Below are 13,400 nucleotides of genomic sequence, written 5' to 3' on the forward strand. Positions count from 1 at the left end.
ATGCCGGAAGTTGACAGTGCCAAAGTCAGAATGCCAGAAATTGGTTTATAAAATCCAGAAGTTGACTTTTTTTGGTTCTCGATGAATGCCAGAAGTGCTCAGTGACTTCAAGCAGAGTCACGTAACTTTCTGCTCAAATTTTTAATGAATTCTGATGTTTCTTGGTTAACAAATTGATCTGAAATGTGCTTCTGATCATCGGTGAATTCGCTTGACCTTGGAAAAAGCAAAGTGTTTCTGAATAAACTGTATCTTGCATTGATTGAGTTCACATTTCTTGGATAAGTCAATAACTGCATGGCATCTTTCAGTTTCAAGGAAATTTTTATTGACTTAAGTTTCACTTTAAACCCTCGATCTTAGTCGAATCAAAGTAAATTATTAATCATACAATCAGTACTTTTTGATCATTTGAATATTTGGATCTGTTCTGTTTGCCCCCCCCCCCCCCCCCCCCACTGTTTTTACACCCTCCAGTTACAAATTCTGTGTTGTACGTTACTATATGTTGCACGTTACTAAGCAAAAAAATAGCACGTGCGCCTGGGGCGTAATAGATATGAGCCCACTAACCTGAGGGGGGGGGGGGTGTTAGATCCGAATATTTATTCATATAAGGACCATAATAGATTTCTTTTTTTATCTCACGAAAATCCTGCTAAGAAGCTGCATGTAATCAGCAAGACATGATATATTTGGTCCTCATATCTAATATCTGATTAAAGATCTAATTTCACAGTCAACGTGTTGGAATTTGTTGTCAATTTATAATAAATAGATCTATCAGTCAAGTTCTTCGCATCAATTTTACTTTGCATGTTTTTTGATCCAGCCATAGTAAGCAGCAACACGCGTGAACACACTCGTTGATCCGTCATTGCTGCACCCGCTCGGACCGAAGCTCACAATACCATACACACACTTGGCTTTTTTCACGTCGCTCTTGTAAGCCGTGAACAATGGGCCACCGCTATCGCCTGGAACGAATACGAGTATTATTTTTTACAAGTACCTAGTAAACCGAAACTTGATACACTCCGGTAAGAAACATAATAAATGTTGGTAAATCGTGCAAAAGATCTTGACATGATACTTGCAATTAAAATATCATGAATTGTGCGGACTTGTAAGATCTTTGCATGGTTATCAAGGAACAAGATCTTGAATAAGGATTATTAGCCTGCTACGACCAAAAAAGGAAGGTTTTGAGTTTTGAATGCTTGTTGATAACTGATAGCTAATCCCGTGTACACGTTTTTGGTTTTTACTGGTGACTACGAATCTTAATTTATATTATGAGTGCATATAAACAAAACCAAGTGCGGAATATAATCTTGCCGTTATTTCCATTTTGGTTTTTGGTGGATTTGCGGATACCCTTGAAAATATTTGAAATAGAGAATTGGAAAACGCCCAAAAATATTACAGGAGTGCTACTAACAAGCGGTAGTCATAAAACTGTAGTCTATAAACAAGACTTTTTAATTTAAAAAATGAATTACTGAAACGTAGCAAGTTTTTATTTAATTTTGCCGATTATGAGCCCAAGCCGTGAAATGTATACCCACTTTGAGGGCAAGGCTCATATTTTGCAGCAGCATATTTATCGGCAATCAGAGGTTAACTATACTAACTTGCCCTAATTTTAAGGTAAATTTCAGGTTTAGTTAAGGCAAAGTTAAAGGATTTTTAAAGGTAATTTTAAGGGAAGTTAGCGTAAAATTTAAGGTTTTTTTAAGGTAGTGAGGCCTTAACTTTTCAAGTAAACTTCAGGTAAAGTTAGGAATAGTTAAGGTGAGTTAAGGAAAAGGCAAATCTACCTTAACAGTTAAGGTGAGTTAGGATGTTTTTTAAGGTAAAATTACCTTAACTTTATTTAGTGTGTAAAGTCTTTTTAATTAAAAAAAAATAAAATTTAAGTAGAATAGAAACTCAATTCCTACCCGAGCATGATTTGGGCCCCTTGTTAGACGACACAGTGCACACTTGTTTCTTCGGATCAAAATCGAGTTTGCAGCTTCTGATTGTCTCCCGGACACGACCCTCCTGCAACACATCAGGGTGGCCACTTGGAGAGTCCCTTCCCAGTCCAGCGACTATCAAGTGGTACTTGGAGGAGTCTTTGTAGCTCTTCGTGCATAATGGAATCGCAAGTGACTTGCTCACGCTTTTCTTCAGTTTCACTATCGCGATGTCATCATGGTGAAAATCTCTGTACCTATGATATACTTCTGATTAAACAATCGGCCAATTGAACAGTCTGTTGTTTTCAATTTTTAGCTAATACTCATCTTTCAAGAAAAAATGAAAAAAGTTTTCCAAAACTATTTCAATATCTTCTGTTAACCCGAGTTGACTTGGAGCTATTTATCGCTGTGAATCGCAGAACTCCCATCTTACGCGCCTTATCGTAGACTGTTTACTGCTATACACAAGCTACGAGTTGAACGTTTAAAATCATTCGCATCCTATCAGCAGAATGTTTAAAGTCATGCTCACCTATTCAAAGTCGTGCATAAATACTTAATGAATTAGGTTATGGAATTTGTCTTAAATGCCCTGAACATTAAATTTTCATTAGAAAAGAGAGAATTAAAATAGACTTGTACAGTAATGAACTCATGTACGGAGATCCGGGAAATAATATTTCTCTATTCTGACCAAAATTTTCAAGCATTAATTGCGTCTGTTTGCATTGAATTTTGGTTGTATACTTAATGAGAAACTATGTTGCAATACACTGGTTAAAAGGTAAAGTTCATGCACTGCCTCTAACTCTTTTTCATATCTAACGTTTCAGGAAGTTCAATGTTCCTTTTTAATCCTTCCCCCTCCTTGTTCATCCCGATTTATTTAAGCCTCGGTTGTTTAAAAGCCATCATTTCAATACTTTTTTTTTCGATCCAAAGTTTTCAGCGCTAAACCCTTTTCCAAACCCTACATATACCACATTAATGAACAGACAAAATAATTTCAGACAAAATAGTCACAAAAAGCAAAGTATTTCCATACAAAACAGTCCAAGATAAAATAATCCTAAAAAAGCAGACCAAACAGTCCCGGACAAAATAATCCCTACTAAACATAGAATTAACCTTATGCAAACAATTAACGAACAATCTTCTTGAGTTATTCTTACGATTGTATGTCATTGAATAAACTTTAGGTTGCCTAAAACACACTTCGTGCCATATTTCGCAATTTTGTCCGAATTCAAGATTTAATCTTAATCCATAAAAACAAACCATTGAAAAACTTAATTCATAGATTATGCTTTCTATTTGTTTGTAGATTATAACTAAAAATATTCAGAATTTATTTGTGATTATTTTGTGTGGGACTGACTTTTCTGCTTTCAATGGTCTATTTTGTCTGAGACTGTTTTGTCTAGGAGTTTTGTGCAATTTGGGACTATTTGTCCGCGACTGTTTTGTCTGGGACTGTTTTGTGCGGACATGCCCGTATTTTATTGTTCCGACCCTCTTGAGGGGGAGGAACTATATACTCAAATGGGTTTTTTTGTTCAGTCAATTTCCGCCGATCGATATATTCATCGTAGAGAGTTGAGACTGGTATCATTAGAAAGCTCGTCCAGCGTAGAATATGGAATTAAAAATATTTTTAAATTTTCGTTTTCTACAGGGAGTTATCGAGGTTTAAAACTCCGAGAAAATTAGAGTGAATTCGCGTTGTTTTTATTCACATTTTCCGGAATTTTTGCCTAAATTTTCGTCAAATTTGCTAAAAATTTGTTAAATTTTTTAAGAATAGTGTCGTTGAGTTTATATTTAAAGACAAACAAGCATTTTTGACTGTTTTGATTTAATTTTTTGGGTCAAAAACTCTGGATAAATGTTTGAAAATTCAGCCTTTTTCATTGAAAACAGCACGAAATAGGATACTTTAGTCCACTTTGATTAAAAATGGCGGCAGTACACCTCCGAACAACGTTCAAACAGTCTTTGTAGACTCCGAGGGGGCCTATTCTTGCCTCAACGTTCGCTGAGAGTGCTCTGTAATAAAAAATTCGCTGTTTTTTGCTAACTTTCTTCGTTGATTATCAAAAACGCAGACTTTCTTTTTGAATTTTCAACAAACAATTTATCTATATATACAACACTCGAAATATCAACTGTTCCTAACGGACAATAAGCATTAGCAGAGTTAGTTTTGGGCCAATCTTGAACTGTTACAATCCAAAAAGAAATCGGATTGTAATCAGTCGGTCTTTTTTTGAAAAAACGACCTTTTATTAATAATAAAGAACAGAACATATCAAATCAAAGCTCAGGAATGATAGGTCCAATTGGCTTTCTAAGCAGCTCCAAGCTAATGCATTTAGTTTTTTTACCTGAAAGTTTATGGTCCTTTTTAGACTTTTAAAAAAATTTATTTTTTAATAAATATTGGCCTAATTAACCTTTCCTCTATTTATTTTCTTAATTTGTTCAACTTCTAGCTTAGTGTCAGCAAAAAACGAACCCTTCTTCATTCTACTGTTTTAAAGTTAAGTTTCGGTTGCGGTTTTAAGCCTGAAGTTATTGTTTTCTGCCTTTGATACTACTAGATTTCAGGTTTTTTTTTTACTTGTTTCAAGATATTTGCTATTTTTTCACGTTTTCCAGTTTTGTCACTCTATCACATTATTGACAATTCTTGTATCACATTAATAGCGTTCAAAATAAGGCACAATTGAACATATTCAAATCTTGAAAGATATAGATTATAGTTTTAACGGCTCCGACACCTCTTTCGTGAAAAAATTAATTGAATTTTTTAATTTTGTCTTTAGCTGTCATTTTTAAATTTGTCGTTTCCATCCTATAAAATTTCCGGTATAGTGATAGGTTTCATTGGCTTTTCATGGAAAAATAGATTAGCCGATATGATATTCTGATTTTAGTTATATAGCTGATGGCTTTCATGATTTTGAAAACAATCGTTTTCCAAAACTAATAAAAATTTAACTTCGCACTTTTGTTCTTTTTATTTTTCTTTTTGTTACCTAATCTCGTTAGTTAAATACAGATCAAATATGACATTATGTGTATCAAGGGGAGGTGTCACAAGTGATTGGTGTCCTAAAATCTATTATTTTAAATTCGTTATGACCTTACTGTCGTCGACACAGGATTTTCACAAAAAAAAGTAAATTAATTTGTTTTTTTTTCATATTTGACGTTCTTGTTATAGACGCAAGAAAAATTCTGAGTAATATCAGTTCTAAAGGGCTTCCTTTGGATAAATAAACGGCCCTATTTAAATAGTTCTTTTTGTAAGTAATGTCTTTCATGACTTTGGATGTAATTTTGTTTCGAAAAAAAATCAAAATTATTACGTAATTTTGCCCTTCGCTTTTTTGTCTATTTGTTACCAATTCTCACTAAGAAATGGCCTCTTAATACATTGTCGCTGTTTAATGAAGGTGCAATTGAATATGTTTTAAGCCCCAAAATAGGGCTTGACGGTTTTGACAGCGTTTTCTGGCAAGTTTCAATTGAATTTTTGTTTGTTGCTTTTTTGTTATTTTTGTAGCCGCTTAAAAAAAACGAATAAGGACAAGTCTTAATTCCCTTCAATAGAAGCAGTGGTAATCGTAAAGTTTTGGGATTTTCACTTGAATTCTAAGGGTTTTCATTACTTTGAAGTTAATTGTTTCAAAAAAATAAGCAAATTTTTAACTTTACTGTTTTTGTTCTTTTTGTCTAATTGTTACCCAACCTTTTTATGGACTGGTCCCCTATGTTTTCTGGTGATTTATAAGTTATTTTGTTTAGTTTTAGGTTTATCTGACGTTATGTTGACTTTGTTATTAAATTTCGTTTTTTCAAACGGACAAATTTTTTGATGTAATTAATGTTTGTTGTTGTTGTTTGATTTCGCGGTTCGTCTTGACTCGCTTTCTTAATTTTGGCATATCACAGCAATCTAATGCACAAATTTTTACCCCACTGAGTTGTTTGCTTTGGAGGCTATCGTATCGTTCATACACAACTTTTTTGAAAAATACTTGGGCTTTTCTGGTTTTTTTGGGATTTCCAAAAAATATTTTTTGGGTTTTTCTATCTATTCCTCCTTTGTTAGACAAGTGTACCAAAATTGTGGATGTGCGGGGTCGGAACCTTATGTGCCATCTCACATTACCGCGCCGCCTTGGATGTTAACCGAGTAAATCTGAAACCTCTATTCCTACGTATTCCTCCTAATTTTCATGGAAAAGTGTACCAATCAATTAAAGAGTTAATTAAGTTTGGGGTGAAACGACAGAAGAATGAAAAAAACTGGGTATAAATGACAACTTAAGGTCCAGACAATTTAAAGTTATTCATTACAAAGTTAAGATCTTAGACCTAAAATCTGTACGCAGTAGAATGAAACTTGACATACATTGCAAGAAATTAAATTAAGCAATATCTTTAAAATCCTTCATGTAAAGTTTTCTTGGCATACCCTAAAAAATTTGACAAGCTTGTACCATGATACGGTAAGATTTTTTCTGTGTGACATTGGCTAGTCTTGCTAACACTTGACACAGGTTTAACGGCTAGCAGGTTTTTTGGAGCTTTTTAAAACGACCTGTTGATTTCTCATTCGAGTCGAGAAACCTAAATTTAAATTACATCCAGATAACTGAGATATCTTCGAAAATGGATATTAAGGGTCGGGTTTTAAACTTAAATCTTCAAGATTCATTCTATCGTTTTTTTTTTCGTTAACTTCAGATAAAAAAAAATGTGCATTAGCTTCCGAATTAACCTATCTTTAGCTCTTGTTTCCATTTTTTTCCTGTATTGTCTTTTTATTTCGCGGAAAACTTTTCGTTACTCGGCGGTGCATTTTTAAACTTGAGTTGTCCTGTTTATTCGTGACGGAGCTTCTATGTCGAAAAAACGATCAAAAACGCTCAAGCCGGTTAACTAAACATAAGGGCTTTGACCGTTTTCCCCTAAAAATACCGATCAAAAATGATCCGTTCTTGTTTTTGGATAAAATATCAACAGTGGAAATACGCTCATAAAGAATGAAGTCATGAATTTCTTACTTTTCATGGACAATTGGTGATCCTTGTATATCTACATAGTGAGGCTGGCGCTTTGTGAAGTCCCCAACAAGCACGTGAGCTGGTCTGCCTGAAATATCCCCAATTCATATCTTTAGCATCTGCACTTATTAAAAAAGCTGAATTAAATATCCGGGTTGAGAATTATAGGCAAAAGTGGTGGCTGAAAACAAAAAAGTGGACTATAAAATGTTGGCACATTTAGTTATCTGCTTCAAAAATATCGATAGAGTGGAAAACTGAGTATAAAGAACATTAAATTAAGGTGGAATTAATATGTCCACCATTGTGCGTGGTTTTGCTAACGCCTGACTACTTTTCGTCCACCGGCTAATCAGCTTGATTTTTTACCAGGACAGTTTTTTATTAAGCATATAATAGGAAGAGTTATAAAATAATGACATTTTTCCAACACTCGTTCTCGTATGCTTTCTTCTCTCTTATTCCATTGTGTCAAAAAAAACGTCATTGTGACAATTTATCATATTCTATTTTTCCCAATACCGTCACACCCAACGTACCGTTCCACCCAATACCATTTTACCCAATGCCAACATTGTTTTACCCTATTATTAAAATTTCCAGAGCAACATTTTTAGCATAAAATAGCACATTTCAATTGATATGAAATTATCACAGCCAAACATGGGATTATACTGTCCACTTAAGTACGTTAAGACAGCTTTGTAGCAACATAGCTAATTTTTAACCAAATTTTTGAACGAAAAATTTGAAGGGCGTTGGGTTATTTAGCATTGGGTAAAATAGCATTGGGTAAAGTGGCAGAGTGGGCATAATGGATTTGGATATGGTAGGATTGGATAAAATTGAAATAATAAATTTTTCAGGAAACCTGGAAAAAAATTAGTATCAGATTAATTTATCAAATGAACTTAAAACGTTTGCACCAAATTTTCCTTGCCCCAAACTCTTGGTTACGTTTTCCCGAGAATATATAAAGAAACGTTTTTCCTCATTACTCTGCCGATCACAGCGATGCTGATAGATTTGAACGAGTGGCCAGAATTACACTCTTGAGGAAACAAAATTTGTGTTCTTTAAGCGCCCTGTCGATTATTTGGGAGCATGTCTTCATCCAGAAGTGTTTCCGCATATTTTTTCCTATATTATTTTACTCTCCAAAATCATTTATGTCACTAGCTATGATCTCTCACTTCTTTTTCTGTAACGTTTTGTATGTCTGGCACACCAACCCCTACAGTATTAGAACGTAGAGCTGAGGAAAAATTCAACAAAATTACAAAAGTCTGTTGTCTCATTCAGAGTATCTGGATAATCTAACGAAGTCGCTTATATCACCAGTTCAACCAATGTACCGTTTCACCCAATACCATTTTACCCAATGCCAACATTGTTTTACCCTATTTTTAAAATTTCCAGAGCAACATTTTTAGCACATAATAGCACATTTCAATTGATATGAAATTATCACAGCCAAACATGGGATTATACTGTCCACTTAGGTACGTTAAGACAGCTTTGTAGCAACATAGCTAATTTTTAAGCAAATTTTTGAACAAAAAGTTCAAAGGGCGTTGGGTTATTTAGCATTGGTTAAAATAGCATTGGATAAAGTGGCAGAGTGGGCATAATGGATTTGGATATGGTAAGATTGGATAAAATTGAAATAATAAAATTTTCAGGAAACCTGGAAAAATAATTAGTATCAGATCAAATTATCAAATGAACTTAAAACAATTGCGCCAAATTTTCCTTGCCTCAAACTCTTCGTTACGTTTTCCCGAGAATATATAAAGAAACCTTTTTCCTCATTACTCTGCCGATCACAGCGATGCTGATAGATTTGAACGAGTGGCCAGAATTACACTCTTGAAGAAACAAAATTTGTGTTCTTTAAGCGCCCTGTCGATTATTTGGGAGCATGTCTTCATCCAGAAGTGTTTCCGCATATTTTTTCCTATATTATTTTACTCTCCAAAATCATTTATGTCACTAGCTATGATCTCTCACTTCTTTTTCTGTTACGTTTTGTATGTCTAGCACACCAACCCCTGCAGTATTAGACCGTAGACCTGAGGAAAAATTCAACAAAATTACAAAAGTCTGACGTCTCATCCAGAGTATCTGGATAATCTAACGAAGTCATTCACATTACCAGTTCATCCAACGTACCGTTTCACCCAAAACAATTTTACCCAATGCCAACGTTGTTTTACCCTATTATTTAAATTTCCAGAGCAACATTTTTAGCATAAAATAGCACATTTCAATTGATACGAAATTATCACAGCCAAACATGGGATTATACTGTCTACTTAAGTACGTTAAGTCAGCTTTGTAGCAACATAGCTAATTTTTAACCAAATTATTCAACGAAAAGTTCGAAGAGCGTTGGGTTATTTAGCATTGGGTAAAATAACATTAGGTAAAGTGCAGAATGGGTATAATGGATTTGGATATGGTGATATTGGATAAAATTGACATTATAAATTTTTCATGTAACCTGGAAAAATAATTAGTATCAGATCAAATTATCAAATGAACGTAAAATGTCTGCACCAAATTTTCCATGCCTCAAACTCTTTGTTACGTTTTCCCGAGAATATATAAAGAAACTTTTTTCCTCATTACTCTGCTGATCACAGCGATGCTGATAGATTTTAACGAGTGGCCAGAATTACACTCTTGAAGAAACAAAATTTGTGTTCTTTAAGCGCCCTGTCGATTATTTGGGAGCATGTTTTCGTCCAGAAAGGTTTCCACATATTTTACTCTCCACAAGCGTATATGTTACTAGCTATGTTCTCTCACTTCTTTTTCTGTTATGTTTTGTATGTCTGGCACACCAACCCCTACAGTATTAGACCACAGAGCTGAGGAAAAATCCAACAAAATTACACAAGTCTGACGTCTGATTCAGAGTATCTGGATAATCTAACGAAGTCTTTTATATTACCATTTGGACGAATAACAAATCTGCCAAATTTTAATTTTTTTAACCAGATTCCATTCAGACGAACAGTCTTGAAACCAAACTATAGAAAATTATCTACAAGAAGCAATCTTTGGCAGCTTTATAAAATTTGTTATAATCATTTTGAGATCAACAGCGCACAGTAGTCGCGAAGAAGATAATTTTGTTAATGTTAGTCGATAAGTTACAGGAGACAATAAAACAGTTTTTGTGTTTTAGCAGCAGGTTAAATCATCATTCAAAAGTAAAAACATTTGTAATTTTTCGACAATATTGGTATACTTTTTTTCGTTGACAATGGCAAGATAATAGTATCCCCAATGGCAAGATAATGAAATCCCCAAAAAGTTGCAAACAATCTTCTTGAAATATAGACAAAAACGTCATGAATGATCGTCACGAACACTAACATTTTTGATGAACAAGTTGAAGTTAATAGTTTTCAATCAAACTCTGTTTTCCAAGACGGCAGAAAAAAAATATTTGACTTCAACAAATATTAAATTTTCATTGCCGAAATAAATGTGTTTTAAACCATGAATATAAATGAAAGAGCGGGATTCAATCCGCTTCGTTTCAGTAATTTTTCATTTTGCTAGACGCCAATTCGGCTAGATTAGCATCCATCTTCCAGCGAATAAAATTATAATACAATATTATAAAGAAGTGCAACAATTTAATTTCACCCCCTAAAATTGAAATAAGTGAATGTTCGAAAAAGCTAAATCAAAAACCTAAGGATCAATGTAGATATTCAAATGCTAAACCCTTTCACCTTTTAACAATTTACCACCAAATTTAAGTTTCAACTTTGACTTTTGAATTTTTTTACTGTCATTTTTGAAGCATTCGCCAATTTCAAGTTTATGGGACTGACTATACTGTTTTTTCTACTCAGGTCGAGGTGTCCATAGCAACTGAAGTTCTGATTAAACCATTTTTGATCTGAAACTTGTCCGATCAGAGGCAGACTCGAGGTCATTCTAACCTAATCAAAAAAGAATTTGAGTGTAAATGGATCTGATCATAAACCTATTACATTCTGTTTTTTTTTCATACAGTTGTTTTCTATTTTTTTTAACCGAGAGATGTTTGCAAGAAGCAACACTACATCAACGTTTTGATCAGAGACTCGTTAGGAGTCTGATGATTATCAGAAACAAGGAGTCCAGCTGATAACATATGCTGGTTCCCTTTAGAAACGTTTCTTAACGAAAAGAAATCTAAGCTCACCAATTGAACCTATATGTTTCGATAATAGGTTTTTTATTAACAGTACCATTAAGATTAGGATTTCCTTTGTTGATTGTTTTACTCAAAACATTAGTTTCACTGAAATAAACAAAATCTTGCGATAACAAGAGATTAGAAAATGTTCAAAATCAATCTCTCATCAGATTGTTTCGCGCATACTGTAATCTGATCACAGGCGGTATCTAGCGGTTTTGAGTCCGGTCAGAGCCAATTTCAAGTGCACTGGAGTCTGGTCACAGACAATTCCGAGCACACATTCGTCTGATCAGAGGCGATTGCGAGCGCACTTGAATCTGATCAGAGGTGGGTTCGAGTGCACATTAGTCTGATCAGGAGTGACTTTCGACAGCACGGTAGTCTGATCAGAAGAGGCTTTCGAGCGCACTTCGAGCGCAAATGGAGCTTCGAGGGAACGATGTTCTGATTAGAGGTCGCTTTTCTCTGAGTCGGTCATTTTTGATCTGGAACGGAGAGGACATTTTTGATCGGAGGTCATTTTTATCTGGAATTTTCTGATCAGAGACGAATGCGGTCTGGACCTCAGCTTGGGGAGTAGAACAGATGCAAACTTTTAGTTTGGTTACCTTTGGTGACGCAATGAGCAGCAGTTAGGACAAGCCTTGAGCCGATAATTGAACCCCCACAGTAGCCAGTTTTACCATTAGACTCTTTTGTCACAACCTGGACATAGAAGCGCCTGGAACTAGTTCTTTCAACACAATGAAAATATTTGTTCACTTTTCTTAGTTCATCTAGGATTCTACCGCTATATTTAAAACTATAGTTTTTGTAACCGAGAGAATTTTTTAGATCCAGAATTGATCCCAATTAAAAACCAAATCTAAGACTGTAATTGGTTCAATGTAAGGTAAGGACAAAATTATCATTTATGCGTTGGTTGTTGATTCGGAGACGCTTTAAACCGTAAATTCAAACTCCATGCATATGTTGTGCTTCTTTTTACACGAATCCTTTTGTCGTGATTGTCCCGGAACCCTTAGCATAATTAACATGCAAACTCCGAGGCGAAGTCTTAAGTTAATTACATCAAATCTTATTACAGAAAGAGTTTGATTGTACGGAAATATTTTTCAGAGATCATTAGCGGTGATTGGCGAGTTTTGAAAACAGGCGGATAATCTAAATAACATTATTCTCGTTAACTCTCATACAAAATTTTCTCCTAAAAGGGTATGGCTAAACTTACAACAGATCTCAGAGAGAAATGCTTGGCACATTTATAAAACTTTTCTAAGGATTCCAACATTATCTGATTATAGTTGCTTATCGTAAAAGAAACTAATCAGCTAAACTGTAATGTATGGACGAGTCCGCTTTTAACATGTATATCCCTGTAAGAAAAACTTCAAAACTGTAAAAAAAAGCAGAAAAAAGTTTTAAAATTGATATATTGGATGAAGGAACGAATTCCAGGCGCCTTTTAGGAGAATTGTATCCATTGGGCACGAGATAAGGTGATAATAGATCGGTTTCGTTGTTCTGCTCAAAACTATATTCGCCCGTTTCCTCAGCTGATAGTGAAAGTGCAAAGCAACAGAACAAAACAAAAAACAAAAACATAGCGATATCTTTTCACTGCTAAGTTTTGAAATTATGATCACCAATATTCAGGAGCTGCTGATTAAAAACTGACCAATTTTATTTCAAATTAGATTAAATCATATTTGTTTTGAGGTTTTAATGTGTGAATAAATACCATATGAGTTTCTGAAATGTGATTTTAGAGTTGAGATAATTTTCACGTCTTTTATACTAATTTAGGGACAGCTTGTTCAGACAAAATTTCTCTGCGATTTCGTACTACTGAGGGTATATTCTCAGCTGTAATGGCCAAAGAATTTCACGTCATAAAAATAGAAAATAAAAGAACATCTTATTCAAGAAAAACCACACGGTTTTAAACTTTAGTTTCTGGTGAATGTCTGCCCTAATCTATTGTTAGACGATCAATTTTTCTCAAAAAGTCACAAGAAGGCTCGGTAATGTGCGTTCGCACATAATGTTCTGTCCCCGCTCATCTACATTTTTCACTTAATTGTCTACCAAACGAGGAAGAGATCTTAAAAATTACTATATCGTTCAGCAAACCACTAAAAGAAGACCCTACAG

At 34.4% G+C, this 13,400-nt stretch overlaps 1 protein-coding gene across 1 annotated transcript; it reads right to left on the bottom strand.

The window, feature by feature from the left end:
* Nucleotides 1–552: 552 nt before the first annotated feature.
* Nucleotides 553–12,926, bottom strand: LOC142348306 (chymotrypsin-like). The gene is made up of 5 exons (XM_075399606.1): nt 12,705–12,926; nt 11,855–11,963; nt 7,043–7,130; nt 1,944–2,218; nt 553–977 (listed from the first exon to the last, which is right to left on the bottom strand). The coding sequence occupies exons 1-5, from the start codon at nt 12,849–12,851 to the stop codon at nt 808–810; spliced, it is 789 nt and encodes a 262-aa protein (XP_075255721.1). The 5' UTR covers nt 12,852–12,926; the 3' UTR covers nt 553–807.
* Nucleotides 12,927–13,400: the final 474 nt, after the last annotated feature.

The sequence above is a fragment of the Convolutriloba macropyga genome, chromosome 10, assembly GCF_964194025.1.
Source record: "Convolutriloba macropyga chromosome 10, txConMacr16.3, whole genome shotgun sequence".
In the NCBI taxonomy this organism is placed as follows: domain Eukaryota; kingdom Metazoa; phylum Xenacoelomorpha; order Acoela; family Convolutidae; genus Convolutriloba; species Convolutriloba macropyga.